The sequence below is a fragment of the Halichoerus grypus genome, chromosome 7 (genome assembly GCF_964656455.1).
Source record: "Halichoerus grypus chromosome 7, mHalGry1.hap1.1, whole genome shotgun sequence".
In the NCBI taxonomy this organism is placed as follows: Eukaryota; Metazoa; Chordata; class Mammalia; order Carnivora; family Phocidae; genus Halichoerus; species Halichoerus grypus.
The window spans coordinates 94278497-94293291 of record NC_135718.1 but is presented as its reverse complement, the minus strand read 5'-3'; the positions used below and the strand labels follow the sequence as shown (position 1 = coordinate 94293291).

At 40.7% G+C, this 14795-nt stretch overlaps 2 protein-coding genes across 20 annotated transcripts in view; one reads left to right on the top strand and one right to left on the bottom strand.

Annotated features, from left to right (window-relative positions):
• The window catches only part of CEP170 (centrosomal protein 170), a 129259-nt gene extending 120929 nt beyond the window's left edge, over window positions 1-8330 (bottom strand). For 3 of the 9 annotated variants that reach the window (XM_036096985.2, XM_036096986.2, XM_036096990.2), the window contains exon 1: window positions 8121-8327. The gene's annotated coding sequence lies outside the window, so the exon portion shown is untranslated. Of the gene's footprint in view, window positions 1-7648; window positions 7768-8120 lie in introns of those variants that run through there. The other 6 variants (XM_036096991.2, XM_036096987.2, XM_036096989.2 and 3 more) reach the window with 6 other exon arrangements.
• Window positions 8331-9165: 835 nt separating this feature from the next.
• The window catches only part of SDCCAG8 (SHH signaling and ciliogenesis regulator SDCCAG8), a 233027-nt gene continuing 227397 nt past the window's right edge, over window positions 9166-14795 (top strand). For 10 of the 11 annotated variants that reach the window (XR_013449816.1, XR_013449814.1, XR_004918751.2 and 7 more), the window contains exon 1: window positions 9172-9306. Coding sequence is in view for 5 of the 11 variants with exons in the window: in XM_036096993.2 (XP_035952886.2) it covers window positions 9240-9306 (67 nt within the window). In the remaining 6 variants the exon portion in view is untranslated. Of the gene's footprint in view, window positions 9307-14795 lie in introns of all 11 variants that reach the window. The other variant, XR_013449815.1, reaches the window with a different exon arrangement.

Sequence of the window (14795 nt, the reverse complement as noted above, 5' to 3'; positions counted from 1 at the left end):
AGGGTTGAAGCAACAATCTCATATACCAATGATGGAAGTGTATACTGGAAAAGACCAGGGCAGCGGGGTGGATTTCATCAGAAAATTAGAAAAGGCTTTAGAATTCTAAATAGCAGGGAGCCTACTTCTCCCATTCCCTCTGACCCTCCACCCCCTTGTGTTCTCTCTCACTTGCTCTGCTCTCTCTAATAAATAAAAAAAAAAATCTTTAAAATACTGGCAAAGAAAAATATTAATTTGCACAGAAATTCACAGTTGTTTGCAATTTTAAAAATACCCTTAATTTCCATAAATTGTAAGTAAATTACAAGTTTGATAACATGGACTCCTATACCCTCAAGAAAAATTAGTCAGAAAGTTTAATTTCATGATAAAATGTTACCAGATTAAACCTAAATAGACAAGAATATATAACAGTGGCATCACTGGCTGGGGGATTGCGAGAAACTGTTCTTCCTGATGTAATGGTATTTTCTAAGTATTCTGCAACAGACAAGTATTAGTTTTATAATATGAAAAAAAAGCATGAAAAAATAAGGTGGCCTTCAATTTGCAGTGCATTGATTACCCATGAGAAGTGTTTTTTGAGCAACTCAGCAAATAATAATATATGGGGTCCTCAAGATAGATATTTTGAAGTTATAGTCCCACTGCCTCAAAAAAGTCTTTACTGCTTAAGAATTATTGCTCAAAGTCCTCTATTTGCAATGTTCCTTTTTTCACCAAAATAAATATTTTATACTTTACCTCTGTATCAAGTATGCCCTTGTCCTTTGTTTCCTCAAATCAGTTTCTAGCTGGCTGCCTTGAGTACAAGACCCTTAACAAACCCTATGCTTTGAATTTGTACTTTACTATTCCACATAAGATGTGACAAACCCTTATCTGGTAAAACACCTTCCAGGAAAAAAAAAGCCAGTTAAAAAGGGAAGATTTTCCTGGTTGGCCTGGAAAAAAGTAAGCTGGCCTGCTTAGAAAAATTTTTCTGACTTAATTCTCATTTAGACACTGCTTGGAATTAAAGGATGAGTTTAGGATTGGAGAAAGTTATTATCGCAAAGCCTTTTTCCCACATCATGTCTTTTTTTCCACTCCCAAGAACGCTAAAATAATGTGCAAAACTGCCTTATGGGGATGAAATGCAGGAGAAGCAGAAAACTATTCCTACAGTGTCATATTGAAAAAATACTTCTATTCATCACCCCAAACAAAACATTTCTTCACACATAACCCTAGCGAGGGGCACCACATCTGGGGCGATGGGAGATCCGTACCTGCCATCATACCTTTCACTTGTCTTTTACATCATTTGCTTTTCAAAAAAAACCTCTGAGGTAAACCGACTATCACTAGATTTACTTTATAGATGAAGAAACTGAACTTCTGAAATGAAGTGACACATTTAAGATCACACAAGTTGCAACTGAATCAATCCCTGACAGCAAATTTTCCTAACTGAGGAGCACTGTCTCTCCTGTTCAGCCCTGGGCACCAGCAGCAACCACAGCCGTCCACCCAAGAATCAGCAGGCGCCAGTTTACAAATCAAACTTTGTTCAGGGCTTTAGATTTAGCAGTTTCTGGGGGAGAATAATTGTGAACGTCCCCATCAAAAAACTAGAAGAAAGAGACGTCTAACAAAAGGTTCTCATCCAGTTTATAAGGAGTGTTCAGGTGATTAAAGGTGGTATAGTTTGACTCAACATCCCTTATCCCTAAAAATTACTTGGCTTCTGGGACAGCATACTCTTACTACTTTTCAATCCTTCTGGATAGCTCATCTCTCTTGCTAAGCCTTTCACTGTTGAACAGTATCAGGTCTCAACTCTTGAACCTCTTCTCAACCTAATTAACCAACTCTCAAACTAAGTGATGTCTTCCAGTCCTATGGCTTTAAATACGTTCTACTGGTGATGCTTAAGATTTAAGATCTTCAGGCCTGAACCTCTCTGAATTGCAGACTTGTATATTCCACTGCCTACTTGATAGCTCCACTCAGATGTTTGACAGACATTTCAAACTTCACATATCCAAAACTCTTGATTTTTTAAAACCAGACCTTGTAACTTTATCTCCACCATTATCACTCTAGTCGAAACCATTAACAACTTAGTATAGATCACTCTTAGCTCATCTCCCTGTTCCCCTTTTCCCGTCCAGTCTGTTCTCCACAAAACAGAACTATATTTTAAAAATATAATAAAATTCTTTTGTCATTCCCCTCAAAACCCTCCAATGAACTCCCAAAACACTTGAAATTAAAAACCCTCCAATTTCTATCCAACCTCGTTTCCTTCTATTCTTTCTTCTTGCTCTCTCATCTCCAGCCAGTACTCTCCTTATTCTCCGAATTCACGCATCCCATTCCTGTCTCAGGACCACTGCACAGTCCAACCACACACCTACATGGCTTACCTCCTCACCTAATACAAGTCTCTGCTAAACATCACCTCCTCACAGAGCAGTATTCCCTAACTGCTCCTAAAACGGTAACTCCCAAGGTGCAGCATATTGTCTTAAGAGGTTATCTTTTGTGTAAAAGAGGGGCGGTGGGCTAAGTATATATATTTGCTTAACTTGAAAAAAAATTCACTGGAATGATACAGAATAAATAATAAAACATTACTTATTGGATTAGGGAAAGTGCTAACTTGGCAAACAAGGTGAGGGGTAGGAGGATTTTTCACAATAGTTGTTTTTAAAATAGTTTGATTTTTTTGAACCACTTGAATATTCTGAGGGACTACTGAAAAACAAATGAAAAATAGCAGTCCTCCATCACAGTCTATCCCCTTACTCCACATTTTCTTCATAGCACCTATGCTTACTTGACTCACTATTTGTGTAATTATCCGTATCACCCAACAGACTGTAAGCTTTAACCAACTCCTTCAGTACTGGAGAATATAATGGTTTTCTCCTTAATTAAAAACAAAAAACATTCAAATGGTTTTCATTATCTTTGTGTCGCCTCTTTTCTCAAGGATATTTTATTTATGTTACATTTACTCTATTTATAAATCTGCATGGCTTTGTCCTCAGCTATATCCAGTACATGGCCAGGATGAAGACATAAGAGGGCTGGCTTGTTAAATTTATAAATGTCAAAAGCCAGGAAGGGAAGCTAATCCCTTGGATGACAGAATCATGATTCGAGAAGATCTCAACAAGTTTTAACTATAGCTATATTCAAGGAGATGGTATCTGAAAGGGTTAAAGCTTAACACTGTTTCAAAAAATCATCGATGTATACATACAGAATGGGGAAAATCTTAAAATAAAAAAAACACTGGCTTATGTTGACTACATCAGTGGTTTCCAAATTTTCAAAAAACAAAATGAAAAACAACATAAGCTTGCCAACTTTTTATTGTTCATTTAAGAATCAAACCAATACAAAAAAACCCAAGGCAAATATTAAAAGAAACTTACCACAGACTAAAACTATCATTTCATAAAGAGAGGTCATTTTAACATTAGAAAGGTAGAAATACAGAAACTCAAATCCCTTGAATTGCATGACAATAACTTGAAAAGCCATATAACATTTTTCTCTCATTTTTCTTTGCTTAGAACTAGCAAAGATATCACTGTTATTAAAGAGTTAACAAAATTTTAGACCGTAAACACAAGTGTATAGCTTGAATTAAGGAAATGGTAATTTCACTACACTACATTCAGGCCATAATTACAGAATTAAATATAAAAACTAGATCAGAACAAAAAGAACAGTACTGACAAAACTCAATCTAGTTGACAAGAGATGAGAAAGGTAAAGGAAACAATATCAGTATCATATGAAGTTGTAAGGGTTATAATATTTAATTTAGAAAAGAGAAAACCGAGCAAAGAAATACCTTACTGTATCTTACTCTTATAACAGAACTACAACCAATGGGGAGAAGTTATATAGTTAAAGCAGATACCAGCCCCATTTAATTAAATCTTCCTATTATACTTTCCAAAAGCTAAATGAGACATCCTATGCCTCTTTGTTCATGAAAGTATTGTTCTTGGAGAAGTTGGACTCAGTAAGATCTCAGGGATATGAGTAGTAAAAGGCACACTATACCAGATGACTCTAAAGTCTCCTCTAATTCTAAAATTTTGTGAATCAGAAAAGAGTACAGTTTGCTTTCTTAATTTACCAAAAAGGATGAATGGAAAGAATTTGGGCCTTTGTCAAAAAGACAAAGGTTCAGTTATAGGCTCTACCACTTAGAGCCATGACACAGAGGCAAAATTATTCACTAACTCTAGGCTTCAAATATTCTCAAATTTAAGTGTGTAAATTTATACCTTATATACAAGACTGTTGCATGAATTACACACACACACACACATACACTGCCTGATACATAGTAGGTTTCAATACGTGGTAGATATTAGTTATTTATTCAATAAATATCATGTCCTAAAGGGTAATATGTTCTATATTACTTACTGCTTATTAATATACTCAAATAATGACTTATTCTCTGCTATGTCTCATATTGTTTCTCAAACTTAAGCAATGCATACTTGAGATTCTTTTCCCCTTCCATGTTTTGTATAATCCCTATCTGTATGTAATTTTTGAAGGGTTTTCTTTAACCTTGCTTTTGTTCGTTTCTTTTCTACCTTTGTTTGACATAAAAGAGGGCTTTACCTTCAGTATATATTGACCATGTCATTCATTTTGGCCAAAAAAAAGGTATAATATAGATATACTGTTGCATAATCATTCAATTAAACTAGACATACAGTCTAGTTTAACTAAACTATATGTCTAGTTTAACCAACTCTACTACCAGACAGATGTCTTATTCTTTTGTATTGCCCACACCAGCTAACTCATTGCTGAGCACTTCCCTCAAAAAATATTTAAGTAAATAAATTAAATCCCATTTTACCAAGTGTAGTTGATTATTGGAAATCTTGGTTATTAACAAAAATTAATGAAATAAAAATGGTCTGAGGTTTCTCCCCATAAGAAGAAGTTCATTTCTTACTGAAATATAACAACACTCAACGTTCTCCTCCATATTATATAACCACCAAGGATTTTTCAGATGGTATCTAATTGCTCTTTTGTTATACTTCCGTAATAATTTGCAACTGTACAGATTAGTTGGCAATTTAGTACATTGCTGTCTGTTAGATATTTATTAGACTAGGACACTGCTCAAAATCAATCATTACAAATTAAAATACTAAAAATTATTTTACGGGAGTATAATTTTGTTGAATAAAAAATGTTAACAAGTTTAAACACAGGCAGTATTCAGTACTAGATGAGTGATATCTGATTACTATCAGATGCAACAATAAAACTAGTTCTTTCTTCAGTGATAAAAAGAAAAAAACTGATACTAGGAATAAATAAAACAAATCACTAAGCATAGAATTTTTAAAAACACTGATATTTGCATTAATGGGCATAATGTATGATAATTTTACAGTCTAAATTTCATTATTCTAATGCTAAGATAGAAAACATGAAGATGGTTATTTCCAAAGTAATTGAGAACAATGAAATTTACCAATAAAATACATTTAAAGTTTGATTTAATATAATTCCACATGCTGAATTTAACTAGATTATCTCTAAGTAAGCTAAAATTTAAAAGGGCATGTTAATAAATTCTTTTTAAAAAGTCTATTAAAATGCATTGTAGAATTAAAGGGTAAGATTATAAAGAAAAAAGAGCACTTTGTCAAAAGCAACTCAATGAAAAAACATACATTTAATTTTGATAAAAATTTCGGTATTTTTCTCAAGGTGAGTTAAGTTGAAAATAATATAATTCATTAATTGAAGAAAAATGAACTTCACACTGAATTAAGGAAAGGGATAATTTCACTACACTACATTCAGGCCATAATTACAGAATTAAATATAAAATGGAGACATTCTTCTCCACATTCTTGTTACATGGCAATTTTATTTTTAACTGAGCTTATAGAGTTCATCATACCATAAAATTCTACTGAATATCAGGAAATAATATTAAAATATGGTTACTAATAAGTAGTAGGGAAAAACTTCCAAGAGGTGTTTTTTTTTTTTTTTTTTTTATGAAAAGCCCATGTTAGAGCATCTCTCCTTATATTGTAAGGTAATTTATAAAACTAAGGCTCCACTTCAGTAGAATTATTTTTGCATCACAAGGAAAAGGACTAGATTAATACAACAAGGGTATCAATGAACTTGATTGTTGAAGACAACTCAAGGAGCATGTAGAGAAGCTTTCCATAAATTTTCACAGGGCAGGGGGACTAACGGACAACACCAAAAGAGCCCACTGCAGGAACAGATCTTGGTTTTATTTGGCTCTGCCTTTCATTAGCAGTGACACTTGGACAGACAATTCAGTTAACTTTCCAAGTTTCAGTGTCTTCCTCTTACGTCAAGTGCACTTAGATTCTTGAGTTTTAAAACACCCAAATTCTACGATATCTACAAAGTTAGGAAGGACGAAAAACAGCCTTGGGTTTTACTTTTTTAAAAATAATGGTAGAAAGGGGCACGGGGTAGCTCAGTCAGTTAAGCGTCTGCCTTCAGCTCAGGTCATGGTCCCAGGGTCCTGGGATCCAGCCCCACGTCCGGCTCCCTGCTGGGCGGGAAGCCTGCTTCTCCCTCTCCCACTCCCCCTGCTTGTGTTCCCTCTCTTGCTGTCTCTCTCTCTCAAATAAATAAATAAAATCTTAAAAAAAAAATAATGGTAGAAAAAATACAAAATTATTTGTACCTTGCAATGTAGTATTTCCAGAACTGAATTACTAAATTTTTGAAGCCTATCCAGCTAGGGTTGTATCAGTGAAGATCTAGATACAGTATTCACAATGTAACTCTCTCCTCTCCCATTATCCCTCCACCCGCTCCTCCCCATCCTGCTTCATTCTTTCTTCCGCTTGTTTTAACGCCAGCAAACGGTTGTAAGCATTGAAAGCTTAAGATGAAATCATTTTAAAAGATGCATTCTGAATCAACGATCATCTGCCCCACCACATTTCTCCCAAATGAGTGAATTTTCATTAAGAGAATGGAAGTATGAATAAACAAAATCAGAAACAGAAATGTACTGGGCCTGTTTTTTGTTTTGACTGCTCAAAAAACAAAACCGAAAGATGTGGCCTCATCTATTCCCTTAGGAACGCGAACGCGTTACCCACCCAATGAAAAAACAATTCTGCTGGTTCATTTCCCTGCTACACAACAGCCTCGTCGTCGGGCTCTTTCTAAGTCCAGTCTTCATCGCCATCTAGTAATTTCATATCGATGATCACCTTGGCAATGCTTGGGCAGACACCGTCCCTGTCTTCCAGGGGCTTACATTCTTCAAATAAATCCCCAAAGCCCTACTAAACACGACCCCCCCCAAAAAAACCCCAGAGATTCCATAACTTAGGACACGAATCCCACGTCTTCCCGCCCTGTGTCAGGCATAAAACGAAGGGAAGCATACCAAAACCCCACATTTGAATCTTAGGACAATGAAGCCGACAGGAAGCCGCTGTCTCCTCCCCCGGGTTTACTACGGAGCCAGAGCCAGCGCGGGTGCAGTCGCCTGGCAGGGTGCGTGACACCACGTCTTCCACGCCCTCCAACCGCGTCCAGAGGGCGCCTGGCCTCACCTCCTCCAAACCGCCCCACATCCCCAACCAACCTCACAAAAAGGCCCCGCACTGTTAGCTGCTCGGATCGGGGAAAAATCCCTTCCCCAGCGGCAACGCAGCCATTCCCCTCCAGTGCTCCGCCCGCACCCCTAGCAAGCTGCTACGGCGCAGGGGGTACGACTGCACAAAGCCGAGAGAGGGCTGAAATGATTCAAGACCTTCTCGGGAAGAGGCGGCGGCCACCGGCCCGGAGGGACAGCGGGTGGAGCTGGGGGCAGGGTGGGGGAGGGGAGGGGCGGCCCCGACGAGCCCCGGGTCGGGTGCCGGGCGGGGGGGGGGGGGGGGGACGAGGTGGCGGCGCCGCGCGGAGCAGCGGGGAAGCGCCCCCTTCGCCGCCCGGCCCAGCACCCCCGGCCGCCCCCGGCCGCGCCCCGAGCCCCCGCTGCAAACCCAGGAGGATGTGGGGAAGTAGCGGCGGCGGCAGGGACAGCGCCTACCCGAGCAGCTGAGCGCATCACTTACCCCTCACCGCTGAGAGAGGGACCGGACGGGGGAGGCGGGGCGCGTCGCGTCCCGTGAGTCTCTCGCACGCCGTCCTCCCCCCACCCAGTCGTCCTCGTCGGCGCTGTCGTCGTCGCTGCCGCTACGGTCGAGCTCCCGGCCCCGAGCTCCGCTGGGCAATAACGTTATTCCACACACGCCCCGCACATAGCGGTAACGGCAAAAAGCGGCCGCCCAGTGCGCAGGCGCCTGAGGAAAGGGCGAGGAACCCGGCCCTATCCCTTCGGCCGGCCCAGGCCCAACGATCTCTTACTGCGCAGGCGCCAAACGCAGACAATGAAAAGGGGCTGTGCGGAGGGTCTCACCCAAAGGCTTCTCCAGCTGCCTATTGCGCAGGCGTGCTCCAAAGACCAGCTTGAACAATGAGGAGGACTCTGGCGTTAGCCGGGACCGCAACTAAAAAGGACTACAGTTCCCAGAGGGCAGTGCGCCAACTCCAAGTGGAGCTCTGGTTGCTGGGCATGCTAGGATTTGTAGTGTCGGATGCCTTCAAAACCTTGGCTGTTTGGGAGATTTAAAGCTTCTTTTTCTTGAGAATTTATTTGGACATTTTGGCAAATGTCGCGGCTGAAGGGTGGAGAACTTGTTATTTGTGTCCTTGAGAAGACTCAAGGACCAACCGCAAACTACCAAACAGGAGAGTCAAGGCCTTCAGTGAGCTCTTTTTGTCGGTTGGATGGTCCAAACAGCAGGATGGGATAAAGGCAGGACTGAGCTAGCCTGAGCTACAGAAAAAGGGCGGAGCCTCCAAGCAGTCTCTTGGCAACCGGATCTGGCCGCCAAACCGCCAAAGCTTGTGGCGCGATGTCCTCTGGGAACTGTAGTATGGTTGGAAGGGCCTTTTAGGAATCTCGTGACTGCAAGCCCGCAGCCTGCGGACTACAACTCCCGACGTCCAGCATGAGGGCCACTGGGTGGGAAGGGCCCCCCGCGAGCTCCGTCCGGGGTTCCATGCTCCCCAATGACAGCAGCGGCTGGAAGCAGGCGGGTGCTTCTCCGGCGCCAAGGCCTCCTGTTCTCCGAAGGGCGACACTGGACACTTCCCCACGTGACTCCCATCTCTGGGCCCCGGCTCTGTGCATGGCGAAGTCCCCGGAGAACTCTACCCTGGAGGAGATTCTGGGGCAGTATCAACGGAGTCTCCGGGGTGAGTTGCACCGAAGCTCTGCGCCCTAGCCCCTGGGTACCAGGGCCTAGTGGGCAGGAGCTGACCAGGGGCGTTTCCTTGGTTCAGCCCCAGCCAGGACACAGAGGAAGAAGATGGATGGTGCTGTGATCTTTGAGCAAGATGAAATAGTTTGTGTTTGTATTTACGGTTAAGCAGAGTTGTTTCCCTTGATTCCCGTGGTTACCTGAACCAACTCCCTGAGCTTGACTTAGGCATCTTTCTCACCCACGGCCAGCAGAAACCCTTGGGTGGCTCTAGTCCTCTCTTGCCCACTTCCCATAATTTGCTGTTTAATCCAGTAGATTCCTGATTCACGCTTTTTACACATTCAGATAGTGGTGTGATGGGCTGAAGATTTATCGGACCAGGAAAAAGAAAATACTAATTATTTAATCACAAAAGCTTCCATTTAGTGGCCTAGGCTATTTACATACATCAAATCATTTAAAATTATAGCAACGTTATGAATATCCCTCTTTTACACATGGAGAAATCAAGGTGCAAAGAGGTTGAGTCCACACAGCTGGTTAGTGGCAGAACCAGGTATTAAATTTAGTTAGGACTGACTGCCTTAAAAGCCTATTTTTTTCTTCACGAATCATGTCACAGTTATTATTACTGAAACCTCATTTGGTTAATTCAGATTTTTTTAGTGTGGTTCCCTATCAGTGAGACTTTATAGAAGTGATGTTTGTACTTATAGATAGCTCTGTCATCTTGGACATCATACATACTATCTGGAAATCTCAGTACTGTTATTTTAAAGAGGAAGTTGTGGTATTGTCTACAGGGTTATTGTGAGGAGCAAATGAAATAATCCACGTAAAGCAGTGATTTTCAGCCTTTTTTTTTTTTTTTTTTACTGTTACCCATTGGTAAATACATTTTATATGGGACATATAAAAGTTTCGTTGGAGAATATTCTACTAAATAATACACTCTATTCTTTTGCATTTTCTTAACCCTCTAGATCATAACCAACAGTTTTATTTTTTTTTAAGGATTTTGTTTATTTGAGAGAGAGAGAGAGCGTGCGAGCATGAGCAGGGGTAGGGGCAGAGGGAGAGGGAGAAGCAGACTCTCCGCTGAGCAAGTAGCCCGACGCAGAACTCGATCCCAGTACCCTGGGATCATGACCTGAGCCACCCAGGCACCCATGACCAACAGTTTTAAAAAATTATTTAAAGTGTTTAGAACAGGGGCGCCTGGGTGGCTCAGTCAGTTAAGCGTCTGTCTTCGGCTCAGGTCATGATCCTGGGGTCCTGGGATCGAGCCCCACATGGGGCTCTCTGCTAAGTGAGGAGCCTGCTTCTTTCTCTCCCTCTGCCTGCCACTCCTCCTGCTTGTGCTTTCTCTCTCTCTAATAAATAAATAAAATCTTTTAAAAAAATAAATGTTTAGAACAATGAGTCATTTAAAAATGTCACCTACTATGTGTAAGGTGTGCTAGGTGCTGGGGATACAATAAAGAAGTAGACAGAGTCCCTGTGACCATGGAGCCTCTGGATTAGTGGGGGAGAAAGAAAATAAACAAAATAATTACAGATTACTATGATAGAGAATAAGGGTAAAGATAAGTGCTTGGCACATAAGCACTCCTTAAATGTTAGCTGTTATTGGGCGCCTGGGTGGCTCAGTTGGTTAAGCGACTGCCTTCGGCTCAGGTCGTGATCCTGGAGTCCTGGGATCGAGTCCCGCATCGGGCTCCCTGCTTGGCGGGGGGTCTGCCTCTCCCTCTGACCCTCTTCCCTCTCGTGCTCTCTGTCTCTCATTCTCTCTCTCTCAAATAAATAAATAAAATCTTAAAAAAAAAAAAATGTTAGCTGCTATTTATAATTGGTACTTGCAGCAAAGTGAAGATTTTTCGAGGAGATTAGAAAGTTTATCTTCTAGTGACTCTAGATTTTGAAAGCGTTATTATGTATTGTTTCCATCTGTCAACAGTGTTATAAACTGTCAACATTCTCAGTACTCAAACTGCAAGAGTAAAATAATTGGTCTTGATGAATATTTTCATCAGCCTACTGATGTTTCAAGAGCTGTTAGATACAGAAATATCCACTTCTGACTTTTCATTTGAAAGCAGGACGTGCGCTGTGCACAATGATAATGAGTGATTTTTGGAGGCTGGTAAAAATTTGTTTTCCGTTACACGTTTCTGCAAATACTTCGCCTCCTTTTACCTTATTTTGAACCTTATGTAAGCAGTGGGAGCTTAATATTGGGCTTTTTAATGCAATAAGGTGGTTAATTTCAAACAAGTGCTGCTTTCAGTAATTTATATATAGAGTGGAGAGTTTTCATTCACAGATATATTTTAAAATAAATTTTAAGTTTAGTGTGACAACAATATAAGATAGTAAAAACATAATCAAAAGCAAACATGAAGCAGAGAAAAAAGTTAACTTTTTTTTTTTAAGTGATGGCTTTAACAATGAATCAGGAAATGGAACCTGTCATTTTGTGGGTTTTCAGGACTTATTTTATTATTTATTTAGTAGCATTTTAACTTTTATGTTTACTTAGTTTATATAACAGCTTATGGAAGGAAACAGCTAATCCTGAGTTAAAGCACAATCAGAAGTTCTTTGCTTCACACATATACATTAGCCCTTTTGAATAGGGTAATTCCCTTTGAAGTCAAAATTTGTGTTTCTGAATAAACAAAATATGGTGGCATTATTTTACATGTGGAACTTCATTATTTTAAGTGTTTGTGCCTAATGTCTTGAGAATTGTGTTACTATACAATCAGATAAAATGTAATTTGAAATTCTTTTGTTTTATCTTGGTTTGGTTTTGTTGCTTTGTTTGGTTTTGTCTATCTGCCATTACTTCCCCAAAATGTTTTGCCTAGTTCATGTTTCAACAAAGGCTAATAAGTATTCTTGGTCTTTCCTCACATGTTATCCCTCTGGTTCCTAAATAACTGTACGTGTAATTATTATTAATATCCCTTCATTTATATTCAGCCAGGAAGTAGCCACATAAAAATGCAAAATGCTTTCACAGTTTTCTATGCTAATTCCTCATTTTTATAGCTTTTCCTCATTACTTTAAATGTAATTTTAAGTACTGTTATAAGTATATTAAGAATTTCAAGGGTTTTTCTTCTTAGATTTTATTTTATTTATTTGTGAGAGAGAGAGAGAGTGAGCGCACAAGCAGGGGGAGCGCCAAGGAGCAAGGATCCTGATGTGGGACTTAATCCCAGGATCCCGGGATCAGGGCCTGAGCTGAACGCAGAGACTTAACCAACAGAGCCATCCAGGTGTCCCAAGACTTTGAAGTTCTGATTTGAAAGGCAGAGTCAAAGCTGCTTTCTTTTATTTTTATTTTTTAAAGATTTATTTATTTGAGAGGTTGAGGAGGGGCAGAGGGAGAGGGGCAGAGAGAATCTCAAGCAGACTCTGTGCTGAGTGCAGAGCCCAACAAGGGGCTCGATCTCACTACCCTGAGATCATGACCTGAGCTGAAACCAAGAGGTGGAGGCTTAACCAACTGCACCATCCAGGCGCCCGTGCTTTCTTTCTTTTAAAACCTGAGTGGAATTCTTGTCTCTCCTTGACTCGTGATCCTAGAGCAGCCATGGAAAGAGGGAGCTCATTGGCATACTTCGCACTCCCCTCTTATCCTTTCCTTCCTTACACTTTCCAAGTGTATTCACTCTTTATCCCCTCTAAGGGTATCTCTTGTTTTGAATTGTTTGTGCCCTCATTGTAAGAAATTAGAGAGATTTAGGGGCGCCTGGGTGGCTCAGTTGGTTAAGCGACTGCCTTCGGCTCAGGTCATGATCCTGGAGTCCCTGGATCGAGTCCCGCATCGGGCTCCCTGCTCGGCAGGGAGTCTGCTTCTCCCTCTGACCCTCCCCCCTCTCATGTGCTCTCTCTCTCATTCTCTCTCTCTCAAATAAATAAACAAAATCTTTAAAAAAAAAAAAAAAGAAATTAGAGAGATTTAGTGACTCTCCTTCAGAGTAAGCAGTCTGACAAAAATGAGAAGGCTTCATTGCCCCACAGATCTATAATATTATTGCTTCACAGTAGATGATCTGAAAGATTCCAGTGTGGGGAAAACAGGTACCCTGGGAATCACGGAGTTGAATCTAGAAGTGGAAGTGACTTGGGAGGTCTCCTGGCAGGATGGCTAGGTGTTCATTGTCTTTATAGTGAATGTAGGCAGCTAGCATTCAAGACCCACAGAATGGTTGAGAACTATATTGGGAACTGGGGAGAGTAGCACATACCCCTCCTCTCATTTAAATCCAACACATCATTGTACAAAGGCCACAAGGTATAAAATGAACTAGTATGCAGCCAAGAAAGGGTCAGAAAAACCAATGTAACAGGGAATCCAGGCTGTTTTAAGTTCTGTGCCCTGAATGTAGGAATATGATAATATAAAGGAGAGAACTTGTTGGAAAAGCAGTGTCCCATTCTTAACAGAATCATGTCTAGTTTATTGCTGCAGGTGTTAGCTATAGGTTCAGTTGTATCAACAACACTGTGTATGTGACTCGTCTATTCACCTAGGTCCTAACCACCTTTGGAGGGGGGCATAAAGAAATATGGAACAAACATAGACTGTGACAAGAATACATCATTATTTTCCATATGCATTTTGTATGCTAGTTCCTCTTTCTCTTTCAACATTTTGGTATTCTGGGCTCTAGATCGAATTTGCGTAAGAGTATGGTGGAGTCAGAGCGGAGAATGTGGAACTAGGAGCCAGGCCACTAAAATTTGACTGTAGCTTTACTGATAACCATCCGTGTCACCTTAGGCAAGACAGTAAACTGTTCTTAGATTCTTGTTCCCTTGTCTGTAAAAGGAAAAGTTTGGAGGAGGTGACAGAATTACTGCCTTTAGGACCCAAGCAGGTGACAAAATCTGTGATGGAGTCTATGGAAGACACTAGGGAATGGTAAGGCCTATGGCCAAACTAGGCAGTTTATGCTTTCTTTAAAAACATTCCAATTTCTGGGGTACCTGGGTGGCTCAGTCAGTTAAGTGTCCAACTGTTGGTTTCGGCTCAGGTCATGATCTCAGGGGTATGAGATTGAGCCCTGTGTTGGGCCCCACGCTCAGCTCAGAGTCTGCTTGAGATCCTCTCTCTTCCTCTCCCTGTGCAACCCCCACTCATGGACGTGTTCTCTCTCTCTCTCTCAAATAAACAAATAAAATCTTTAAAAAAATAAAATAAATAAAAACATTCCAATTTCTTTCTTTTTCTTCTCCCTTCCTCACACACTTGGTTAGCAAAATACACCTGAGAACCTGGTTCCCCCTGCAGGCATTTCTTTCAGACTCCTGCATCTCTAATATCCCTTCCACCAGCACTGATTGGACTGTGTGAATGATAAAAGTTATGTTTCTATCTTATAAAAATGAGAGAAAGGAGTGGAACTAGGTCCATAGAAAGTGAGAGCTTGAATATGGGGAAAAAATGTATACTTTGAGGGGTGATTG